At 43.4% G+C, this 25,476-nt stretch overlaps 2 protein-coding genes across 4 annotated transcripts in view; one reads left to right on the forward strand and one right to left on the reverse strand.

The window, feature by feature from the left end:
- Positions 1 to 218: 218 nt before the first annotated feature.
- LOC143299754 (uncharacterized) lies at positions 219 to 20,505 on the reverse strand. 2 transcript variants are annotated; one of them, XM_076613143.1, is made up of 9 exons: positions 20,372 to 20,505; positions 15,334 to 15,825; positions 13,211 to 13,414; positions 11,590 to 11,793; positions 10,338 to 10,466; positions 6,330 to 6,476; positions 5,405 to 5,542; positions 2,671 to 2,761; positions 219 to 744 (listed from the first exon to the last, which is right to left on the reverse strand). In XM_076613143.1, exons 2-9 carry the CDS (start codon positions 15,404 to 15,406, stop codon positions 684 to 686), a joined length of 1,047 nt encoding a protein of 348 aa, XP_076469258.1. In that variant the 5' UTR covers positions 15,407 to 15,825; positions 20,372 to 20,505; the 3' UTR covers positions 219 to 683. The 2 variants fall into 2 exon arrangements, with proteins under 2 accessions (XP_076469258.1, XP_076469257.1); XM_076613142.1 differs by lacking the exon at positions 20,372 to 20,505 and having other exon boundaries at positions 15,334 to 16,365.
- Positions 20,506 to 20,588: 83 nt separating this feature from the next.
- Positions 20,589 to 25,476, forward strand: part of LOC143299752 (Fanconi anemia group D2 protein-like) — a 62,004-nt gene continuing 57,116 nt past the window's right edge. The window contains exons 1-3 of one of the 2 annotated variants that reach the window (XM_076613138.1): positions 20,589 to 20,695; positions 22,393 to 22,499; positions 23,689 to 23,759. In XM_076613138.1, the coding sequence (XP_076469253.1) occupies positions 22,403 to 22,499; positions 23,689 to 23,759 (168 nt within the window). In that variant the 5' untranslated portion in view covers positions 20,589 to 20,695; positions 22,393 to 22,402. Of the gene's footprint in view, positions 20,749 to 22,392; positions 22,500 to 23,688; positions 23,760 to 25,476 lie in introns of both variants that reach the window. The other variant, XM_076613137.1, reaches the window with a different exon arrangement.

The raw sequence follows: 25,476 nt of genomic DNA on the forward strand, positions 1-25,476 counted from the left end.
ATCCAGAAATCTGCTCTAGGTGCTTTACAAAAACGCTTTTGTTAACATAAAACATTATATCTATGTTACATACACACACCAAAATGTGACCCCACACACACACACACACACACACACACACACACACACATATACGCACGCACGCACGCACGCACGCACGCACACACACACACACACACTCACTCACTCACACACACACACACACACACACACACACACACACACACACACACACACACACACACTGCATACATACATTTTAACATACATGTGTATCTAACAGCTACCCAAACACATACGCACACATAGGCAGGCACAAACTTACATAAACACACGCACACACAATACACATTCATATACATGCATGTAGTTATGTACACATACATTTGTATACACACATAGTCAAGCACACCTAACGAAAAGGAAGTGGATCTGCCACAATTGAACTTATTGCTGAGGGAAAAGGTGAGTTTTGAGACGGGATTTAAAAGATGCGAGGGAATCAGAATGACGGAGGTTATCAGGGAGCTTGTTCCACGTCTTTGGCGATTGAGATCTTCTCTTAGCCCTGGCTGGTTGGAAACAATATCATCATTAGGGTGACAGGAAAACTTGAACCGGCATTTAACTGGCGCAGACTTGTCTTCCTGGCCACCTTCCACCAGCACACACCTCGACCCCCGTCACTTCTTGGGCATAGTTTTCAGGTGCCGAACATTCCGTACAGGTCCACGAGAACTGCACCTGCAAGGCAGACGGGCGTTAGCGCCTGGCAAAAGCCTCGCCTACCCCTGCATGTGCACGTGCATCCCTTCTGACAGCGCGCCATTTGTTAAACTGCATGGCGGGTATCGTCTAGAACTCTTCTCTCTCTCTCTCTCTCTCTCTCTCTCTCTCTCTCGGATTTTCAATCAGTTATTGAGAAATCAACAATGTTATGTAAAATTTGGTAAATTTGCGATCACCCGCCCAAAACTTCCTATTAACAGTGGAGTCCCGTATATCGGTGCACCAAGCAAGAGCACTGCTCCACTGAGCAGTACGTAGTGGCAAGCCTGATGCACGACACTAATTATATGACCCTTGCACCAAATAAGAAAATAAAATATTTATTCATCATTCACTCTTTTTTTCCCCGCAATATAAGTATATATATCCATGTATCCTGGGGTTGATAGATACTGATGAATTATTCATTTCCAAACAAAAGAAATCAAACTGAAGTACGAACTTGGTAACTTGATCCTCCTACGAATATTAACTTAACATAGCGCCATGTAAGCACGACACTCGTGCTCTTAATGATGTCGTAACACAAGGTTAGCTCAGGCCAAATGCCATTAGTCGCCATTATAATTGAATGAAAACGAAATAGATCTCTATCCAGCACTATCACATACCCCAACAGATTTCAATGCTCATGTGCACTATACAGTTTCAGTTTTCTCAACGAGGCGTACGTCACTGCGTTCCGCGGACACAATTTTAATCAATATAGGCCGTTACATCACACCAAATCTGTTGGGCGGATGCCTGACCAGCAGCATAACCTGGCATGCTAGTTAGGTCTTGAGTGCATGCAATCAATACATCTGTGCACCCATCAGGGTAGAATTGTACAGAATTTTGCCAGTGGACAACACCTATGTTGCCACGGGTTCTTTTTCAGTGCGTCAAGCGTGTGCTGCACACGGGACATCGGTTTATCGTTTCATCCCAGTGACTAGACACTCACTTTGATATTCCTCTTTGATATTCCCGTCAAACTTCGGGGAATTGGCGAGACCAAGACGGATTCGAATTCAGACCCAAATGGACACTGTAGGCAAATAAGCGTATAACCATTACAGTGGCTCCTTCCTCCAACACACAGCTTTTTCCAAAGGTAAAGGCAAGGAGTCTATTTCGTGTGTTCCCTGGGGGCATTGAAACGAACTGAAACCGAAACGAACGAAACCGAACTGATCTGTTTCTGACAGTTCAACCGTTTTCTGACACACAAGAAGATACAGATGCCGATGAAGATGAGTCCGACACCAACAGAAGAACGTGCGTTGCTCGTCTCGCGCTCAGTCGACTTGAAGGTGCGGTGTTTTGATTCTGCCGCCACTTGTTAGCGTTGACAAATCGCGGCTCGCTGCACAACTGCGCAAGTCAGTTGGCCTGATTTCAGGCGCGTTTAACCCCATTTCTGTCGGTAAATCCCTTTAACTCTCTCCATACGAACGGCGAAAGAGACGACGTTAACAGCGTTTCACCCCAGTTACCATCATCAAAATATTGCAAGCGGGAGGCTCTTATACTGAAGACGTGAATGTTGACAAAGAATACCACAATTCTGACGACGGAAGCTAAAGGTTGGGTCATTCAGACACCCACTGGACATCCGAGGGGTCTGTGTAGAGGAGAAGAGAGGACTGGCCGTACTGAGTGAGTTAACCAACTTTCCTCATACTGGGGAAGTTCTGTCTAGTTTGGCAGTGACACAGACCCTGTCGAGTCTTTCTCTGCACCTGCAACATCTGTTCATTGGAAAAGAGTGTCGCTGCTGCATAGGAATCGTGTGCGTAATGCAAACACTTCCATGCCCAGAAAACTAGATAGTAAATTAGAACTCAAGTGTACATGTGCATCATCAACAGCATAATCTTAGCCATGGCCACAGCTTACCGTTTTCGGACACACAAGAAGATACAGATGCCGATTAAGATGAGTCCGGCACCAACAGAAGAACCTATGATGATGGCATCAGAAGTCTTATCTGTGAACAAGAGACAGTCAGTAAAGCATATCAGACAGCTGTCTGTTGTGACAGGGAAATTACACTTCAGACATTAGTGTCTGTTGTGACAGATCAATTACTCTTCAGACATTAGTGTCTGTTGTGACAGGTAAATTACACTTCAGACATTAGTGTCTGTTGTGACAGATAAATTACACTTCAGACATTAGTGTCTGTTGTGACAGGTAAATTACACTTCAGACATTAGTGTCTGTTGTGACAGGTAAATTACACTTCAGACATTAGTGTCTGTTGTGACAGGTAAATTACACGTCAGACATTAGTGTCTGTTGTGACAGGTAAATTACACTTCAGACATTAGTGTCTGTTGTGACAGGTAAATTACACTTCAGACATTAGTGTCTGTTGTGACAGGTAAATTACACTTCAGACATTAGTGTCTGTTGTGACAGGTAAATTACACTTCAGACATTAATGTCTGTTGTGACAGGTAAATTACACTTCAGACATTAGTGTCTGTTGTGACAGGTAAATTACACTTCAGACATTAGTGTCCGTTGTTACAGGTAAATTACACTTCAGACATTAGTGTATGTTGTGACAGGTAAATTACACGTCCGACATCAGTGTCTGTTGTGACAGATCAATTACACTTCAGACATTAGTGTCTGTTGTGACAGATCAATTACACTTCAGACATTAGTGTCTGTTGTGACAGGTAAATTACACGTCAGACATTAGTGTCTGTTGTGACAGATAAATTACACTTCAGACATTAGTGTCTGTTGTGACATGTAAATTACACTTCAGACATTAGTGTCTGTTCTGACAGGTAAATTACACGTCCGACATCAGTGTCTGTTGTGACAGGTAAATTACACGTCTGACATCAGTGTCTTTTGTGACAGGTAAATTACACTACAGGTAAATTACACTTCAGACATTAGTGTCTGTTGTGACAGGTAAATTACACTTCAGACATTAGTGTCTGTTGTGACAGGTAAATTACACTTCAGACATTAGTGTCTGTTGTGACAGGTAAATTACACGTCCGACATCAGTGTCTGTTGTGACAGGTAAATTACACTTCAGACATTAGTGTCTGTTGTGACAGGTAAATTACACTACAGGTAAATTACACTTCAGACATTAGTGTCTGTTGTGACAGATAAATTACACTTCAGACATTAGTGTCTGTTCTGACAGGTAAATTACACGTTCGACATCAGTGTCTGTTGTGACAGATAAATTACACTTCAGATATTAGTGTCTGTTGTGACAGGTAAATTACACTAAAGACATTTGTCTGTTGTGACAGATAAATTACACTTCAGATATTAGTGTCTGTTGTGACAGGTAAATTACACTTCAGACATTAGTGTCTGTTGTGACAGGTAAATTACACTTCAGACATTAGTGTCTGTTGTGACAGGTAAATTACACTTCAGACATTAGTGTCTGTTGTGACAGGTAAATTACACGTCAGACATTAGTGTCTGTTGTGACAGGTAAATTACACTACAGGTAAATTACACTTCAGACATTTGTCTGTTGTGACAGGTAAATTACACTTTGGACGTACGTCTGTTGTGACAGGTAAATTACACTTCAGACATTTGTTGCGACAGGTAAATTACACTTCAGACATTTGTCTGTTATGACAGATTGATTACACGGCAAACATGTGACATGTTTACACGTCAGACATTTGTTGACACAGGTAAATTACACACCAAACATGTCTGTTGTGGAATTTGTATAATACTGAGACGCATGTGCCGGGGCCAACGTCTTCTCAGCCTATCAGTGCATTTCCTTGCTTCAAGCGCTGAATAGCCAATAAAGAATAACCCACCTGAACCCCAGCAACAGCGAAGGACATGTGGCATTGGAGTTTCGACAATGTGATTGCATTTAACCGAACATGGAGTATGATACAAACTCCCCATTTTGGTGTTATATACTGTACCGTGTAAAACCAACGCAGATTTCAAAGCAGACGGAGGAGGGCACAGTTTTAGTGGTTCTTACGGGGAGCCTGAGTGACAGTTTTGTTAACTGCTACTAAGAAAACCCCGTGGAACCATCAAACCTGGTCATACGAAAATCTCTAGATAGAATTTGATGAATGGGTTCTCCAAACACCGGAAGGCTGTCCTCAGAGCATGCCAAGGAGGCACAAAGTGCCGAAAGGCAGCAGAAGTGGCAGTGGCCCTCACTTCATGTGCTCTCGGGTTCAATCAGCCAATATTTTTCTGGGGTTCTGCAAAGCCTTTCGTGTAGTTTTCACCACAGAATAGTTCACACTGATCGAGGCTAGAAGACGTATCTGAGAGGAATATCTGCTGCAAGATCTATCCCAGTAGTATTGAGACACCAGACTGGACGTAGATGCCGATCTTTATCCACCTTGGATAAGGCGTCAAAATCCACCAGTTGTACAACTGACTTCCTACGCTTTATTGGAATGCACAGGAAACTGCATTCAGTGGTTGAATATCCTCGTGCAAAATCCACCAGTTGTACAACTGACTTGTAAGGCAGACTGTAAGCCACTGTTCAATGTGCATGTGTAACAGGACACATCCATACCAACTGATTTAACTGCTGGTCAGTACAGGTAAAGGAAGTAAACACATGATGTTCAAATTGTGCACGTACCTTCAGTACAGTGTGATCCAGTGAAGCCCTCGGTACACCCTCCCGTGCACTGCCCCGTGTCGTGACGACACTCACTGGTGTTCCGGCAGTTACCACACGTCTTCTCACACCCTTCACCGTAAAATCCGTCCGGACATTCTGAGACAAAATACAAGCAATCATTATAGGAAATGACAGCTCCCTTTATTTAAGTTCAGTTTCAGTTTCAAGGAGGTGCAGAGCGTGCAGACTGATTCATATACGCTACACCACAGCTGCTGTAAAAAAAAAAAAAGAAAAAAAAAGATGAATATCAGAAAAGAGAAAAATAATGAAGTTGTATTAAAAACAGAACAGAACCTTTATCTTCGCATAAACTAACTCTCTGATCAGGCATTGAGAGCTTACCCTAAACATGTGTAAACCATTAACATAATCAATATAAGGCTGGGGGAGGGGTGGGATTGGGGGGTGCGGGGGGGGGGGGGGAAGAAAACGAAAAAACAACAACAAAAGAACCAAAAAAACGAAGACACAAAATAAGCCAACAAAATTACCGATTCATCCAGCCACTTTTATTGCTGTCATACTTTCCAGTAAAATTGTGACAGCAATGGAAATCCATTGGTTACAACACAGCAAGACAGAGGGTACATCTTCATTACAGAGCGGGAGTAAACTTGTGATTACAACACAGCAAGACATGGGGTATACCTTCATTACAGAGCAGGAGTAAACGTGTGATTACAACACAGCAAGACAGGGGGTATACCTTCATTACAGAGCAGGAATAAACGTGTGATTACAACACAGCAAGACAGGGGGTATACCTTCATTACAGAGCGGGAGTAAACGTGTGATTACAACACAGCAAGACAGGGGGTATACCTTCATTACAGAGCAGGAGTAAACGTGTGATTACAACACAGCAAGACATGGGGTATACCTTCATTACAGAGCGGCGTGTGCCACCCAGCTTGACAGCCAGACCGACACTGTCCGTTGGTGGAGTGACAGTAATTCTGGGTCTGTGTGTTGAGACAGCGACCACATTGCCTGGTGCAGTTCCGTCTGTACCACCCGGCCTGGCAGTCTGTGGGACATTATTGAAAGGCGTGTGGGGTCAAACAGCGAAGTCGTGTTGCAAAGCGGCTGTTGCTTTTTATCCGACTGAAACCAAACACATGTACCTAGACGCCTGTCAAGACGCCTGTTTTGGGGGTTGCAGTTTTTCTCTGTGTGTGTCGCTTTGTCTCTGTCTCTGTCTCTGTCTCTCTCTCTCTCTCTCTCTCTCTCTCTCTCTCTCTCTCACTGCGATGGAGGGGGGGTTCAGTATTGACACACTGAGAGAAGGCAATATATGTGTTGTGCTGTTGGTGTGATGTGTTCCTGTCTGGCCACAACAGATTTCTCAATGTAACATAATGGCTGCTCTCTCCATGGAGAGGAGGAATTTTGTTTAATGTCCCGTCACACACATATCGGTGATTGAAGACATTTTGTTAAAGTATTTATGAATACATTTGAGTGTTATCGGTTAGAAGGGGTGGGAGGTGTGAATGAATGGAGGGTTGGGGGAAACTGGGCAAATGAGGGTGAAATGTGGGTGAAATTTGAAAAAAAAAAAATTAATCTAAATACAATTACAGGAAATTACTTAAAGGACTTCGTAAAAGAGAAGTCGTTAAACTGACAAGTGAAACACCTGATAATGAATGCAAAAAGTCAAAAACATCAACGTTCTCAGTCACTTGTGAAGACACACTTTCGTGCACATAAGGCTTCATCAAGCTACAGTCAAAAATTATATGCTCAATTGTTAGGTTACTGAAGCATATGCACTTGACATTAGAACAATACTTGGAGAGGGTGTCACCACAGTGCAGAGCCATCCTTCCCCAACCCAACCCGTCTGTTCTTTTTGGTTTGTAGGCAGGTATGTACTTATCTTCTTAACTCACTCAGTACGGCCAGTCCTCTCTTCTCCTCTACACAGACCCCTCGGATGTCCAGTGGGTGTCTGAATGACCCAACCTTTAGCTTCCGTCGTCAGAATTGTGGTATTCTTTGTCAACATTCACGTCTTCAGTATAAGAGCCTTCCGCTTGCAATATTTTGATGATGGTAATTGGGGTGAAACGCTGTTGACGTCGTCTCTTTCGCTGTTCGTTTGGAGAGAATTAATGTGTATTTTTCTAACATAGTTTTACCAGGGGCAGATCTTGTTCTTTTTATATGTGCGCGAGTGCCCTCAGTTTCAGTTTCAGTTTCAGTAGCTCAAGGAGGCATCACTGCGTTCGCACAAATCCATATACGCCACACCACATCTGCCAAGCAGATGCCTGACCAGCAGTGTAACCCAACGCGCTTAGTCAGGCCTTGAGAAAAAAAAGGGGGTAAATAAATAATAGATAAATACATTAAAAAAAAAACTAATAATAATAATATGTACAAGACGCAAAAAATTGATGAAGTCAACTATAAGCGTACATAAATAAATAAATAAATAAACACTAATTTAAAAAAAGTAATAATAATAATAATAAAAGTGCACACAGCACGCGGGGCCTCAATTCATTCCACGTCTACGTCTCTTGGTAGTTCGTCTTGTCTGACGACGACATCTATGGTCTTCTCAGTCTCGTTTGGCGTGGACTCGCATATGACTGTGGAGTTCTAGTTTGGATCTGCATGGGCGTCGCAGTGAGGATAGGGAAACTGTGCGGGCTCTTTGGGCATTGCTGCTGCTGCTGCTGCCACCTCAGTCTTCTTGCGGACCTCGGCGACGGTTCTGCGGCAGTTCTTTTCAAAGTTGTTGAGTGCATGCTTTGTCAGAGCACGCCAGCCGGTCCTGTCTTATGCACCCTCCTCTAACTTCCTTGGGTGGGTGGGATTTCAGTTTGCACAGTGTTGGCCTCAATGGAGACTTTGAAGAGTTCAGAGGCCTTCCTTTCTTTCTTTTGCCAAGGCAAAGTTCGCAAGAGAGGAGCTGCTTTGGGAATTATGGAGTCCTCCATTCGGATGATGTTTCCTGTTCAGTGAAGCTGGGCTTTGAGGATAATGGCTTCGATGCTTGTGGCCTCAGCTCTGTCCAAGGTCTACAGATTTGTGACCCGTTGTCCTGCTACCGTATGCTGAAGACTACACGCAGGCTACGCACGTGGAAGCGCTCCAGGAACCTGGTGTGTCTTCTGAACAAAGTCCAGGTCTGACAACCGTACAGAAGGCTGGAGAAAACGACCGACTCGTACACTTTCAGCTTGGTTGATGCCTGGATGCTGCGCTGGTTCAGTACGTGGGGTCGCAGTCTGCCAAGTACTTGGATTTCTTTGCAGATCCTGGCGCTGATCTCCTTGTCGAGGGAACAGTCACTGGAGATGATAATGTCGAAGTATTTAAACTCCTCTACAGTATTCAGTTCTTCTGTTTCCTCAGTGTACATGGGGGGCTGGGGTGGGGGTGTGAGGGGCAACAGGCTGTAAATAGTGGGATGGACTGGAGCAGGACCTCTGATTTGCCAAGACTGATGGTGCCCGTGAGAGCAAAGAGCCGCGCTGCTTCATCGAATTTGCCGACAATCGTCTGGAGATCAGACTCCTTGTGTGATGTCAGGGCGCAGTGGTTTGCAAACAGCGCTTCTAGGATTATCTTCACCACTGTTTTAGTTCTGACAGTCAGTCGGCAGAAGTGGAACCCATCTCCTCTGTACTTAAAGTACAACCCGTCTTTGGTGTCTCTCACAGCATGGCTGACGACATAAGTGAAGAAAATGTTGAATAGCATCAGGGTCAGGACGCACCCCTGTTTCACACACTTAGATAGAATTCTCGATTGTATCAGACTCCTCTCATGAAGTACTGTCCAGAGCGCCTCTTTATGACAATATTGAATGCCATGGTCAGGTCCATGAAGACTGCATGCAGTTCTAAGTTATGTTCTTTGCATTTGTCTTGTACTATACGAATTGCAAAAATCACGTCAACAGTGCTGCGATCTGGACGGAAACCACAGTGAGCAGGTTTTCCTCTTGAGATGGCAGAGATGTGTCAGTTGAGGATAATGCGCGCCAAGATGTTTCCAGTGATAGACAGGAGGAAAATGCTTTGATACTTGCCGTTGTCTGATTTGCTGCCATTGTTTTTAAAAAGTGAGACAACTCCTGAAGCTTGTCCACTCCCAGATGGCCAGTGGGCCCGCTGCTGTGAATATAACCGCACGGTGGATTTTTCAACAGAATTTCGCCAGGGACAGATCTCTTGCCTTTTATGTGCACCAGTGCATGCAGCACACAGGACCTCAGTTACGTATTTGATATACAAAAGATACAAAGGACTGCCGACGTTGGAACTGCGACAGTCGAACCCGGTTGCTGCTGCTGTGGAATGAGTTTCAGTTTCAGTTTCAGTAGCTCAAGGAGGCGTCACTGCGTTCGGACAAAACCATATAATGTGGAATGAGTGAAGCAGGAGTAATGCCATGGAAACGGTGCACATGATGGGAAAACAGAAACGAAAAACTTAATTCTATAGAAAGGAAAGACAATCCGTGTGTACTGCATTGAAGTCAAACAATCTGAATCGCATTTGATTGGTATGTCTAGACGTCCAACTGTACTTTCCGTGTTTGCAAGAATCTGGAACAATACTGTCAATCAAAATAATTTGTAAAAATTATTAACAGCATATTACCACCAAAAAGAAAAAAGAAAAAAACTCACTTCAACTAGGATAAATAAACTGGACCAGCTGGTCAGATATTCAGATATGGTAGCGCTCTCATGTTTCTTGGAGGACTAGCAATTTTCCACACTGATTCCCTTTTATTATGTGTGTGTCAGTGTTCTGAACACAATCGTGTAGCTTATATGCTATTGAATGTGTGAGCAGATGCTGGTAGGGGTACGCTGAAATACATTGTCACTTTAGTTTCACGATTTGTGTTCTGCGTCACTCACAGTCATAGCAATTTCCAGTGTCCTTGGAACAGGCGTTTTTGCCGGGCCCGTTCTGACAGTATAGACTGCAGTTTGAGTTACACGATGGCCCGTACCTGCCCACTGGACAGTCACTGACCTCGCTGGGCACTGTACACACACAATGACCAACTGGTCTGTAATAGTAAATCTTGAAATACATATATATCCACCAACGTTATGAACCTACCGCAGTCTCAGTGGAAATATAATACTCATTATCATTGATGTTAAAATAATCCTTCCTCTTTTTCTTTAACGATGGCACAAAGTTGAATTTACAAAGACAATGACTGATCTTCGAATTTGAACTCAATTCCCTAGATATGACTAAACCACAAACAAATGATTAATGAACCGATATAAACACGGCAAATGAACGAAGAAGGGATTTTCGGTCATTGAATCAAAAGGGGGTGCTGACTGCCGGAGCAGAACCTGCACTGTATCTCTTAAATTCGGAACATCAGCCTCAGCCTGCCCAACAGTGCACAAGTGAGGGAGGTGGAATTTGAAGGCTACACTCTTTTACTGGCCGAAAACATATAATGGGGATTAAACTGACAGAAATTTGGCGTTGAGGAAGTTGACTGACAAACAAACTTTATACACAAAATTATATAATGATAATAATAATGATGATACTAATGATAATGTGCATTTTTTGTGCTTAACCTGCGGCTCTAAGCGCCTTTAGCAATACATTTGTTATAGATAAGAAAAAGGAATATAATAATATATATATATATATTATATAGTGAAGTGATGGCCTATAGGTAACGCGTCCGCCTTGGAAGCGAGAGAATCTGAGCGCGCTGGTTCGAATCACGGCTCAGCCGCCGATACTTTCTCCCCCTCCACTAGACCTTGAGTGGTGGTCTGGACGCTAGTCATTCGGATGAGACGATAAACCGGGGTCCCGTGTGCAGCATGCACTTAGCGCACGTTAAAGAACCCACGACAACAAAAGGGTTGCAAAATTCTGTCGAAAAATCCACCGATAGGAAAAACAAATAAAACTGCATGCAGGACAAAAATACAAAAACATGGATTACGCTGTTGTGTAGCAACGCGCTCTCCCTGGGGAGAGCAGCCCGAATTTTGATGCTTGCACACTTTCTCAATCCGCGTGTGACTGACAGAAACGAAAGCAAGTAGGCTTAAGCACATGTGATGCGCCTTCTATTGTGCTGTCTGTAAAAAATTTTTAAAAAGTGTCGGTGATTGTACTCACCCCAGATTTGCATTTCAGCCATGTTGAGTGACCGATCGTCACTGATCTGTGAGCTGGGTGGCTGTCTGGTGATTCGGACTGTCTGTCCATACATGACGGCGGAACACGCCACGTCCACCCTTCTGGTGTTGTCGGGCATGGACTGTATTGATGCACATTCCTGGCCGTCCACGGTGATGGCGAAGGGAACCAGGCGCCGGTTAACTTTGAACATGAAAAAGTCAGACAATGCATCTCTTTTTTGGGGACTGGCTACAGATTTGCTGGTACCTTTGAGCCTCGAAATCAAGAGCCTCAAATCATAATCCATCCCTTGTTCAACGTCTATAGACTGACGAAGAGCTTTACGATTCCGGAGAGCGTATTAGGGCGATATGGGGCCAGTGGTCTCAGTTGAAACTTGATGGCACAGAATACCGTGATTGTCTTATCAGTTTCAGTTTCAGTAGCTCAAGGAGACGTCACTGCGTTCGGACAAATCCATATACGCTACACCACATCTGCCAAGCAGATGCCTGACCAGCAGCGTAACCCAGCGCGCTTAGTTAGGCCTTGAGAAAAAAAAAAAGGTGAATAAATAATAGATAAATACATTTTTTTTAAATGACTACTAGTAATAATAATATGTATACGGCGCAAAAACTTGATGAAGTCAACTATAAGCGTACATTTAATTTTTTATTTTTTTTTAAGTAGTAGTAGTAGTAATAATAATAATATGTCTTATCAGTGATGGAGCCTCTTCGAAGTTGCATTGATGGAATAAGGGACCATATATCATTGTCTGGTTAACAATTTTCCCAACCACTCATGCAGAGAGGGCCAGAATAGGGGGGACAAGGGAAGGGGGCGGTGTGAGGTGGGAAAGACAGAAAGGCAGACCGGTAAAACCGTGTGGCCGATGTGAGAAGAAACCAGTTGCTATGTGACACAGGGTGGAGTTACAGGAAATGAAAGGAGCCGGAAGTCATGTGTGTGTGTGTGTGCTGTCTGTCTGTCTGTCTGTCTGTGTCTGTGTCTCTGTGTCTCAATTTTTTTTTCTTGTTCCACACACATTCTGTTATGTACAAACGTGTAGCTATCCATTACTGTCCAAATGAACTTTCGAATTTCAGGTTTTTTTCCAGATCATAACTAGCCAAAATATCACAAACTCATGTCACACACAGTTCACATTTGTAGCCACTTCACCTGTATTTATGGATAAACCAATTCTCATGCTTTTCAAGAGTTTGAGAGATCTGGAGATCTGTCGCTCAACAAAGTGCATTCTGTCAACACACAATTTATTCTCATGCAGTTTTTGTGTGTGTGTTTGTGTCTGTGTTCGTCTGTCTGTGTGTATCTGTGTCTGTGTTTCTCTGTGTGTGTGTCTGTCTGTGTCTGTGTATGTGTCTCTGTGTGTGTCTGTCTGTCTGTGTCTGTCTGTCTCTCCTTGTGTGTGTGTGTGTCTGTCTGTCTGTCTGTCTGTCTGTGTCTATCTGTCTGTCTGTGTCTGTCTGTGTCTGTGTATATGTGGGTCTGCCTGCCTGTCTGTGTGTGTGTGTGTGTGCGCGCGCGCGCGCGCGCTAGGCACACGACGTCGTGACATGACGTGTGTGACCAGGAGAACTCCACTCACATCCAGGACGTGCCCAGGCGGTCATGTCCTGCAGGCGGTACACCCCGCCCAGGTCCACCTCCCACCACTCGTCGTTATTATTGACGGTGTGAATTCCGTTGGAAGGGTAGTCGCCGTCTGTGTTTCCATTGGCTGCTTTGCCGGAGTCGTCAGAAGAGAAATACTTGCTGCTCTGTCGGTATGTTTTTCCAGGTGCCACGTTGACTGCAACACACACATACAAACACACGCGCGCGCACGCGTACACACACACACACACACAAACACACGTCAAGTCAAGTCTCACACACACACACACACACACACACACACACTGACTGAGACCATTTATTGTCAGATGAACTTTTTGTTGTACTGACCTTTAACAATCATTTGAATGAATATTAACTGACCAACACAAAGAAGATCAAATTTGGAAACAAAAAAAACCGCACAATGATATGAAATACAATTCTAAAAAGCAACACATTCAACAAACCAATTTACCAAATATCAATAACATCAATATCTCAAAAAATGTCTAAACACACACACGTATATACCCACCCCCTACATACATCCATGTATGCACACATACGCCCATTCAGATTCCCCCACGTCATCTCCCTTCCCCAGGTCACCAAGTACACTTATATGGTCACATTCTGGTCTCTTTCCCCCGCTACACAGACATGTAAGTATTCACACCCACGTGCACAAGCTCTCTCTCTCTCTCTCTCTCTCTCTCTCTCTCTCTCTCTCTCTCTTAGTACCTACTATGTCACCAGAGCTTTTCAGCTAATGACATTAAACATTTCAGTGTTCTCTCTCCCCCCCCTCCACATCTCACACACACACACACACACACACACACACACACACACACACAAGACAAATGGTTTATTGACTTTAGCCTTGCTCATATCAGGGGAAAGGGGAAATCAAAAGCACCAAAACACATGTAAAATGTTCTTCCACACTCTCCAATACACACACACACCGAGACGTTCACAAAATGGATATGGACATGGACAAACTGGTTTTTCGTTTACACATCTTGGAACATGTGGCCATCAGCCCAGGAGATATGGAAATAAACAGATAATAAACACTAAATTACTTAACTGGTTGATCTAAATTTCAAACTGTGATAAATGTATCGAGCAATATCTGTCATATATTTACGGTCGTTAAGAATTGTCAGCTGCTGTTTATTTGGATCTTGCGCAAATTTCAGAGGAAGGTATTTTGATCTTATTGCTTCATTTGAATGACAGCTAAACAGAAAGTGAAATTAGAAAAACCGACCAACTGGATGGCTTTCCATTAAGTCAACTGCATTTTTTTTTTTGGAGGGGGTGTCAGAAACCAACGATTTTCTTTACTAGGTTGAAATACACTGGACATGGTAGTTGGAAGATTAAAGGATGCAATCATGTTATAAAGTGGTTTGAAATGTGATTGAGTGTCTGAACATTCGAGCAAAAATGAGGGATGTGAAGGATCTCACAACAAACACACAGTGGTGATTTCAAACACTGACACACACACACACACACACACACACACACACACACACACACACACACACACATACTCACGAACACACGCCCGCACGCACATGTTCACACGCTCAAAGTTCATATGCGCACACGAGCTCGTACACTCAACTCTTTACAATCAGTCCAACAAAAGGAAAGGTATCTACAGAGAACGATATTTAATTTATATACAACTGTTGAATCGTCTTCCTGTCTGCACAGGTTCACCACATTTTCTTTTAGTCTGTCTGTCTCTCTCTCTCTCCCTCTCCCCCCCCCCCCTTCCTGACGGTCTTGCTGTCTTTTTCACTTGCAGAAAAGGTTCATTTCTTTCCAAAATCAGTTTACGTTACATGTCGAAATGCATAGACATGAAATTCAGCAACAATAACATGAAATCTTTGTGTTCACACATAATACTCATCATCATCAGAATTACAATAAAGCAAATGCTGCACATACAATGTGAAACAGGAATTGTATATATGATTATCTCGAAACCAATCAACAGGCAAGGTGATAGAGACGTATTCTATCTCTGATCACAAAACAAAAGAAAGAAAAAAATCCGGGGAAGTGAAAACGACAGAAGAGAAAGGTTACCATCGTCAGCCTGAACGCTGACCAGCACACAGCCAAGACACAGCCAGACCACTCCAATGCCAGTCCGCTCCATGGCCACCAGCACAAGGTGCTGACAGGGGGACGGTCAACACAGCTATAGTCACGCCGTTTCTCTCCAACCAGGGGACGGTCAACACAGCTACAGTCACACCGTTTCTCTCCAACCAGGGGACGGTCAACACAGCTACAGTCACACCGTTTCTCTCCAAAGCTACAGTCACACCGTTTCTCTCCAACCAGGAAACGGTCAACGCAGCTACAGTCACACCGTTTCTCTCCAACCAGGAAACGGTCAACGCAGATACAGTCACGCCGTTTCTCTCCAAACGAAGTGCATGTCAACAGCTCCGAGCTCTCTCACTGGCTGTCGTCTTCGCAACTCTTTATTTAACGACCCAGTGTGTGGTAACACAGAGGTGCGAATCTCACCAATTACGTAACTTGATCTCCGTTGCTGATATAGTGTCAGTGCTTAATAACCCATGCACATAACATGGCAGATACATTATCTTGGAGCCATTTAATTGCACTGATGTACGGTTCACTCGTGCATGTAGACATTTTGGAATCAGTAATGGGAATCGTTACAAATCGTAATTATTGGTATCTGTCTCGCTGACTGGTTGTCATGAGTGTGACGTGGCTTGTCAGTAATGCGCATACTTTATCATGTGTTTGATTTATTTTCACGTGAACTGTGGTGCTTCAAATGCTGTTATGTCGGGGGTAGGCAGTGAGGATAAGCTCTCACTGGTGTATAAAATGCTCCAAATGTGTGCGTCTCAGATGGCCTCTGACAGCAAAGTCCATCTCCGGCCTCACGTGTGGTTTAGCCTCAAAGCCCAGTGGAGCTGTTTCTGTTGGCAGGAGGAGGGCGAAAGCGGATCACTAGCACCTTAAAACCAGTTGCTTCGGGCAGACGGGACTCATCAACCTAGGCTAGTAGCACGTCTGAATGAAAACACTGATTAAAACCTCAACTGCCTTGTGGCCATATGGCTATACCCGCTCATGGGAAAAGCTTCGGAAGTCAACCCTGAGGTGAAACCCGCGGTCACCAGTCCCTGAGGCAGTCTGAGGCTGTATTCATCAACGTCCTGGCAACTCCTGTGACAGCGCTGTAACCATGTGTATCGGCACTTGCCTTTCCATTGGATCATCTTAGCGACCTGGGGTTGGGGGGGGATATTGCTTGGGTAACGGTCTGTCCTCCATACCTGCTTACACAGACTTTATACCCTAGAGAGGACACTCCGGCTTCACTCTACAGCGTCGACACAACACGGGAAGCAGCAGTCTACCGGTCATAAGTCTAATGCTCGATCGGCGTAGAGCTGGACGACAGGAGCTGCTTCCGACAGTGGGAGAGATCATTGCATCTCATTGAGCAGCTACCGCCACGGACTTCGTACATGTCCGTGAACTATCGCCCGCTTCTCGAGGACCCCTCTTGGACCGCCAACGAGGCCTACACCCTCACAAAACACCAGGACCAACGCCTCGACCACACCACCCTTCACGGAGAAAGACCACAGCATGAACAATTTGACGTTAAAGGGCAGATTGCTAAAAGGTCGTTGAACTCACCGCTTCAAGGCCCGCTTCAAGCCAGTAGAGTGCTTTCTCCCCACGGTCCCTTATTTCACTGGATGCGTGATGTTTAGGGTGGAAGTCGACATGCGAATCGACAAGTGTGCACCAGGCAACAGAAATAACAAAACTCCTGCCCTGAAGGTGGGCACTGGGAATGTCAGCACAATGACTCCAGGCTTCAATGACGACGTAGAAAAAGCGAGCGATGCTCGGGAGATGGCAGTGACATGGAACTGACCAGACTGCAGATGGACATTATCGCCTGCAAGAGATCAGACTCCCAGGGTCAGGATCTGTGAGAGAGAGAGAGAGAAACTTAACCTTTTCTGGCAGGGGAAATCACCAGACGAGGCCAGAGAACTCAGAAACAGCTTGCTGGGGTCCATCATTTTACCTACAGATGGAACTGAGCGTATCATATTATCTCCAGTCTCCAGCTCCTCACCTCAGCGGGACTAGTCAGTCTAATCAGTGCCTCAGCAACTCAGAGTCTTCTGTAGACCCCCCCACGATCCAAGCACCGATCTTGACCTGATCCTTACCGTGTGCTCTGGCACATCCAGTGTCCAGCTTACACAGCGCGGATTGTGACACTGACCACTCCTTGGTCTGCATGCACCAAGGTGAAACTGCGAGCCAAGAAGTTGCACTCCTCGGAAAAGGAGGGCAGATCTCACATCGACACCAACAAGACACGTGAACAAGGGAAAGTGGAGGAATTTGGACGCATGCCAGAAAAATCGTTTCCATGAAAGAGGACCAGCAAATCGGCAGGTTTTTTTATTTTTTTTTATTAGTTTGTTTGAGGTGCACTCTGCTGAAATGACACCCGCCATCGAAGAGAAGAGACAGGCCCTAGCAGCATGCAAAGCCTGTCCCAGTGAGAAGAATTTTTTAACCTGAAAGTCCTTCCAACAGTGCACCAGGCGAAGCGCCAACGACTGCTGGCTCCAGCTCTGATCCCAGATACAGAATGCAGCTGACACGAGTAACATCAAGAGGGTGTACTTCTTCTTCGTCCATGGGCCGCAAACTCCCACGTTCACTCAATTGTACACGAGTAGGCTTTTACGTGTATGGCCGTTTTTAACCCCGCCATGTAGGCAGCCATACTCCGTTTTCGGGGGTTTGTATGCTGGTTATGTTCTTGTTTCCATAACCCACCAAACGCTGTGGATTACGGGATCTTTAACGTGCGTATTTGAGCTTCTGCTTGTGTATATACACACGAAAGGGGTTCAGGCACTAGCAGGTCTGCACATATGTTGACCTGGGAGATCGGAAAAATCTCCACCCTTTACCCACCAGGCGCCGTTACCGAGATTCGAACCCGGGACCCTCAGATTGAAAATCCAACGCTATAAACCACTCGGCTGTTGCGCCCGTCAAGAAGGTGTAGATTGAATCAAGCTGGCGCTGGGTACCGTGCAGAAGAAAACCGCCCCTGTGAAGTCTGCCAGAGGAGAGGATTGGGCGCAATAGATGAAGCTCTGGTTAGAGCACTTCTCTGAGTTTTACGCCCGGGAAAACGTGGTTACCAGACACCCTGTACGCCACTGAGCGTCTGCCTGTGTTAGATGAGCTCGACAGAGAACCCCCTGTCGAAGAACTCAGTGAAGGTCTGGGCTTCCTTACCCGTGGCAAAGCACCAGAAAAAGACGACATCCATGCCGGTCTTGAAATGCTGTATGGGAACCAGCATCATCACCTGACAACGTGAGATCTTGTGCCTCTGCTGAAGAGAAGGCGAGAATCCACAAGACACGAGAGATGCAACTGAAGCCACACACACAAAAAAAACACCCCAAAACAACCACAACAACAGTTTCAGTTTCAGTTTCAGTAGCTCAAGGAGGCGTCACTGCGTTCGGACAAATCCATATACGCTACACCACATCTGCCAAGCAGATGCCTGACCAGCAGCGTAACACAACGCGCTTAGTCAGGCCTTGAGAAAAAAAAAAAAGGTGAATAAATAATAGATAAGCGTACATAAATAAGTAAATAAACAGATATGTGCATGTGTGTGCATGAAAAATGATGAGGTGTTGATGTGATTTAGTATGTGTGTCCTGTGTGCGTTACCTTTAGAAAATATATATACATCCCCGACCTCTAATTTTCTGTTGAAGAGGGGGTATGACCTGACCTGACCTACTGATGGTATCGTGCCAATGCTTAATCACACGTTGAGCAGCACTGAGAATTACGGTGTTAGATGGAGCCATCCCTTCTTTCCCGGTAACACCTACCAAATGTGTGTGTGTGTGTGTGTGTGTGTTCAAGTGCATGCCACGTCAGTGTGTGAATTCGTGAAAATTGGTGGTGGTGTGCTGCTGAGGTGCTTTTTGTTTGTACAGTAGAAAGAAACAAGTGGTTCACTGCCAGTGGTGCAGACAGTGTCCGTGAGGGTAGAGGGGTTCGAATCCCAGTCTTGCCGGCCCTCAGTTTTCTCCAGAGTTTGACTTGAAAAGTGATCAGTGAAACTGAGTGTGTAGTCAGTCAGGGTGAGACGATAAACAGAGGTCCTGTGAGCAGCACGTATCTGGCGCATTGGGGAAAAAAACAACAACAAACAAACAAACAAACAAAAAACCAAACAAAAAAACATGGCAACACAAAATTAAGCGAACAAAATTGGAAAGAGAAATCCATTCTGCTACACACACACACACACACACACACACACACACACACACACACACACCACTGAGACACACACGCGCGCGTGCGCCCGCACACACACACACACACACACACACACACACACAGTATCCAGCATGTACCATGACAGAATCATTGAGTTGTGGGTTGGTGTTGTGTCCTCCTAAATCAGTGGGGGTCAATAGAAGAAGAAGAACATCAATGAAATGTTAATGTTTGGACAAACATCATAGATTAAGTTAAATGGAGAGGCAAACAATGAAATATGTAAAGTTCTTTGCATAGTACTGTAGTTCGGCATTTGTGTGTGTGTGTGTGTGTGTGTGTGTGTGTGTGTGTGTGCAAAAGCAAGCACCACCAATTAACTCATTCAAGAATCAACTGGACAATTCTACAAAATTCCTAACTATTTTTATAGAGTCATGAATAAATAAAATGTAAACGAAGCTGACTGAGTCGAACCTTGACCAAAGTCTGTTACAGAACATGTCATCAGATCAAAGAAGGGACTATTTATAAGCTTCAACGCTTGCGTTTGTCCCTAACCTACTACTACTACTACTTATTTATAAATTACTATACACTGACACGTACACAACAGACACACTGGCATACATACATGAATATTGACAGAGGCACACCGCGCACACGCACGGCACACACACACACACACACACACACACACACACACACACGGTACAGCTGTCACAGTGACAGACGCCACGCCAAACTGTGGTATTATTGTCGCAATCTAAAACACCATTTGAAACAATTCAACGTGGATAACTCCACTCAGTCAGATGCAAACACGATGACGCAGGCACCCAGCATGAATCCATTGGAGACATAGGAACACCAACTGCAGCAGCGGATCCCCCCAGTTTTTGGTGCCAGAATAATCAACCCGTATGACTGTGGGCCCTCAACAACGAAGAAGAAGAAGAATTAATCGCAAGCCCAACCAAAAGTGAAAGGCACGAAACCGAAACTTAAACCACCAGCGTGTACCGTTTCGCTAAAGTTGTGTAAAAAGATACTTAAATCGACGGCCATCGCAATATTCGCGGGAGGTTCGACGGCTTGGGTACGTCAGTGAACATCATTGAACATTTACATTCAGAAGCACTTTGAACCCATGTACGTAGGACCCGGGCTAGATGTTTATGCGAACATTTTTAAAGTGTTTCGTTATGAACAGTAAAACGCTCAGAATTTGCAGTAAAGGGGTGCGACATGTAGGCGTGATGTGCATCCTGTTTTCGGTTCGTGTGGCATCAAACGAAAAAATATTACTGATGTAACCTGGCAAAACAGCAGTCAGTGAAAGGCAAAAGGAAAGAATGCATTTTCTTCAAATGAGAAGTGTTTGCAGGAAAAATTCGCGGCGCTCAATTACAGAAAAAGTGTCGTGTTAATGAAAAACAGTGTCGTGTCAATGTGATGCGCATCCTGGTTTCGGTTCGTCTGCTCAGGTGTGCTTGAAGTGGGGGTAAACCACTTCTGATGTCATATTAGGTTTTCTGCAAAAAATATTCAAAAAGTTAAAATGAAAGTAATAGTTGTAGTCCTATAAGGACTGGCAGGTTGTCTGCCTAGGCCTTACGGCCTTTTTTGTGTCCCCATCGGTATCTGTCTATGGAATGTGCGTAGGTTATTTTGTTGACACAATTATTTGCTTTATTTCATTCGTCCAAGTCAAAAAACTGGTATTTTTTTGTGTTCATATCAAGGAGATTTTTAAACATGTTAGTATTCCATGCAAGTTTAGTTTGAATTAGTAGTGCATTCCATATTTGTGCAATTCTGTTAGCTAATGGATTTTCCTATACTGATAATGAGATGCCACTTATTTTGCTTACATACAAAAAATCAGAAGGCTGAAAGTGCATTACTTTTAGAGACATGTTTATGTTAAAATGATACATCAGAAGTGATTAAAAAAAAAGAAAACAAAGAGCAAATCATGGATGAATAACTGCATAAATGTGGTATACAAATTTAATGGTAAAAGCAAACATTAAAAGTACAAAAGATAACTCATCATCTTCTTGACAGGCAGCCTCCTTCAAAATTGAAATCTGCTGTGCATGGGCATCGCCAGTGATTGGTCCAGTACAAATCACAGTGCCAATATAAATTATCATGAAAATACAGTAATAAAAGAAATAATAATAATAATAACAAGGGTGGGGCTGGGATTCAGTGGGATACATTACCAGGTACAATGTTTTTTGCTTCAAGGGGGTTAGATGCACCACTCTGCCCATATCAGAATCAGCTAAACAGTCTGTAAGAAATGTTCACCAAAATATTTTTGGGAAAGAATAAAAATGTCTTTTAATCAAATTAATGGGCTGAGGCTGTGGCCAAATGATTAAGAGTTCTGCATTCTTGCCCAAGGGTCCAGAGTTATATCCCTTGTTTTGGTACATCTGGTGGGCAAATAGTGGAGATTGTTTGGTCTACCAGGTCAACATGTGTAGACCAGTATGTGCCTGAACTCCCTTCATGTGTATATGCATGAACAAGGCCAAATACCTTAATGCTCCTGAAATCCATGTCTGTCAGCATAAGGTGGGAATGGAAATAACAAAGTATCCAGCATGCACCATGACAGATTTATTATTGAGTTGTTGTTTTTTCCCCGTTCTAATGTGAGATCAATAGAAAAACACACACACACACGAAAAAAAAAAGATAGTGTTTGGACAAAGTTTTTTTGAAAACATCATGGATTAAGTTATAAATATAAATATATGCATATATTTATTTTTCATATAGGTTACACAAGATGCCCTCCAATGTATTCAAGTCCAAGTCCATGTTTGCTGCTGTTTGCAAAAAAGCAGGACTTATACTGAAAAATGGAGAGGAAAACAATGAAATAAGTAAGTTGCTTGCATGACACTATAGTTTTGGTTCTAATTTGTTTGTTAAGTGAGAACTGTCGATCTGCTGGTGTTTTCTTCGGCATTGAAAAGTTGATCACTGGTTTTCTAGCTCATGTTTTTTTCCTTCAGATTTACCTGTTATAAAGTGATGGTATTTTGGTTTAGATATTATCCTAGATGCAGTGCTTATACCTAATACACATTTTAGACTCAGTTACTTGATCCAGCTGTTAAGCAACTAAGGATCTTAGAAACAAAAAAAATTGTGAGATAACACAAACTTGTTCAAAAGTAGTGGTGCCTCATCCAGAAACTGAAAACATGCAGAGTAGAATGAGTTTATTCTTTCCATCCTGAAATACATCATTAGTATTTATTTGATTTATGAGTTTAGTATAGATCTATATTGTAAGGTTTTCTGATTTTGCATTGTAATTTTCTCTCCCCCCCCCAGGTTTTCTGGTGTTGAAAGTTTTAAGTGTACAACTAGTTTTGTCCAAACCTGATCATAATGTGTTTTTGTATTTCTATAGGTGTGCTCATTGTCCTAGTTGTGAGGAAAATGGTATTGTACTACACTACTTGTATCATTTAGCACTTTGGAACTCCAAAGAAGGCATAGTATTGTAGTATATGCAGGGGGTGGAACTCGCAAGGTGCGGGGCATCCAAGATGGCTGAACTGTAAACTCCTCAGTTGTGTCATTGGTGACAAAGTATTATTCCATACGTTCTGTATACTGATCCCAATCTTCCCCTTCAGCAAGTCCGAACTCCTTGAGTTGTCCAAAAGCAGCCATCCTCGTCGCCAAGTGAAGTAGAGGCACACACAGGTCAGAATGCGGAATTATTTATTCGTCTAAAGAGCAACTGAGGAGTTTACAGTTCAGTCATCTTGGATGCCCCGTGCCTTGCGAGTTCTGCCCCTTGCATATACTACAAGTATGAAACGGGCACTATTGGTGTTTGGTATTATCTTACAGTTACATAATGTGGTAGTTGTGTTCCTGTATATCAAAGTGATACGTATATTTTTTAATTAATACTTTCTCTGCATATGGTTTCAATTGTTGAGAAGTACGAAATGAGCAATTCAGCGATTGATTTCTTTGAAGGTCATTACTCATAAATGACAGGTGTTAATTAACTAGTCAGTACAGTGAATGATTTACTTGTTTATTTGACAGGTGTTGACAAGTCAGTGTTCCAGAAGAATTTGACCACAGCTCTGAAACGGCAGCAGGGTGATATTAATGAGGTAGGTGATCTTCTGCTTCTTCTTCTTCTTTGTTCGTGGGCTGGAACTCCCACGTTCACTCTTATATACACGAGTGGGCTTTTACGTGTATGACCGTTTTTACCCCGCCATGTAGGCAGCCATACTCCGCTTTCAGGGGTGAGGTATGTGATGATTGCTGTGGAAACTGTATTTTCCAGGAAAAATACATAAACACAATGCTTAAAGTACAATCAACAGTTAAAAAAAATAACAACACACACACACACACTCAGACACACACACACACTCAAAACTGCATTAGATTACATGGTGTGTTGACTGAATGTACTCTGTTGAGTGATAGATCTCTATATCTGCCAAACACTTGAAAAGCATGAGAATTGGTTTCTCTGTAAATACAGGAAAGTGGCTACAAATGTGAACTGTGTGTGACATGAGTTTGTGTTGTTTTGCTAGTTGTGATCTGGCAAAAACCTGAAGTTTGAAAGTTGATACGGAAAGTAATTGATTGCTACACTTTTGTACATAATGTGTGTGGGGTTAAAAAAGAAAAAAAAGTGGAATATTTTTGTGTTTTTTGTTAGAAATTTGAATTATAGCAAGAAAGCTGGATTAAATGAAAGTTTGAAAAATGACTGTTGGTTTGTACATTCCTTTTTGAAATTATTTCAGATTGTCTTATTTTTAAAAGCTGTAATTCATTAATGCATTTATTGTGTAGAATTTATTAAACATTTTGCTTTTCATAAGATATATTGTTTTTTCTCTTTTTTTTTCTTCTGCTTTTTTTCTGCCCATCATCTGCACCATTTCAGTGGCATTACTCCTGTTCTGCTCAGAGTCCCTCATACACAGCCACATCCAGGTTTGTCCGTTGCACTTGCAGTCCCAGCATCGGCAGTCCACAGGTAACTAACAGTGTCAGGTTGCCAGGAGGCCACACATCAGAGGAGACCCTGTGCTGCTGCTGAGTCACCTTTGGTGGTGTAAAGGCATGCCTGTTCTGATTTGGCGTACACAGGACACCACCGACTGAGTCCCGTATTGATGACAACAATTGCTTAATTGTGGAGTTGGACTGAGTGAGCACCCTGTCCAGCGTGGAAACTGCCACGATGTCTCTGCAGTGAGAGTCCACCATGAATCCGCTGGCACTGAAGACTTTCACAGGACTCAACTCAAGCGTGGAAGTGCAGGGGGATTGAAACTGAGGTCACTGTGAGAGCAGGGCATGAAAGACCACAAAATTTAGGACAGTTTAAAAAAAATGTATATATATATTGATAATGAATGAAGATGGTCATAAAGTATTGCTATGGAGGTCCATTTTACATTTTTGGATATGATAAGGCTGAATGCTTCATTTTATAATAATATCCTGGAGTCAGCAGGCCAGAGAGATGCAGACACTTGAAGTGTTGGTCAGGAACTTTGAGTAACACTCCCAAAGTATCGTGCATGAAGTGGATGAAACTCAGCTGTGGGGTCCCAGTCTTCCCATTTAACCCCAAGCACACTCAACTCTGGGTAGAACTGGCCACAACCTGTAAAAACCGACTTCTGCTGGGAACCGAACCTACATCCTCCCAGCCATCAGTATGTCACACAAACCACTTTGCCATAGTGGCTGGTGTTGATGCTGTGTTCAATTTCAAAATTAAAAAGCACATCATAGAAATCACAGTGTTACAAATTGCATGATGACATTTTTTTTTTACTGCTATTATAGACATAT

This window comes from Babylonia areolata, chromosome 25, assembly GCF_041734735.1.
Source record: "Babylonia areolata isolate BAREFJ2019XMU chromosome 25, ASM4173473v1, whole genome shotgun sequence".
NCBI lineage: Eukaryota > Metazoa > Mollusca > Gastropoda > Neogastropoda > Buccinidae > Babylonia > Babylonia areolata.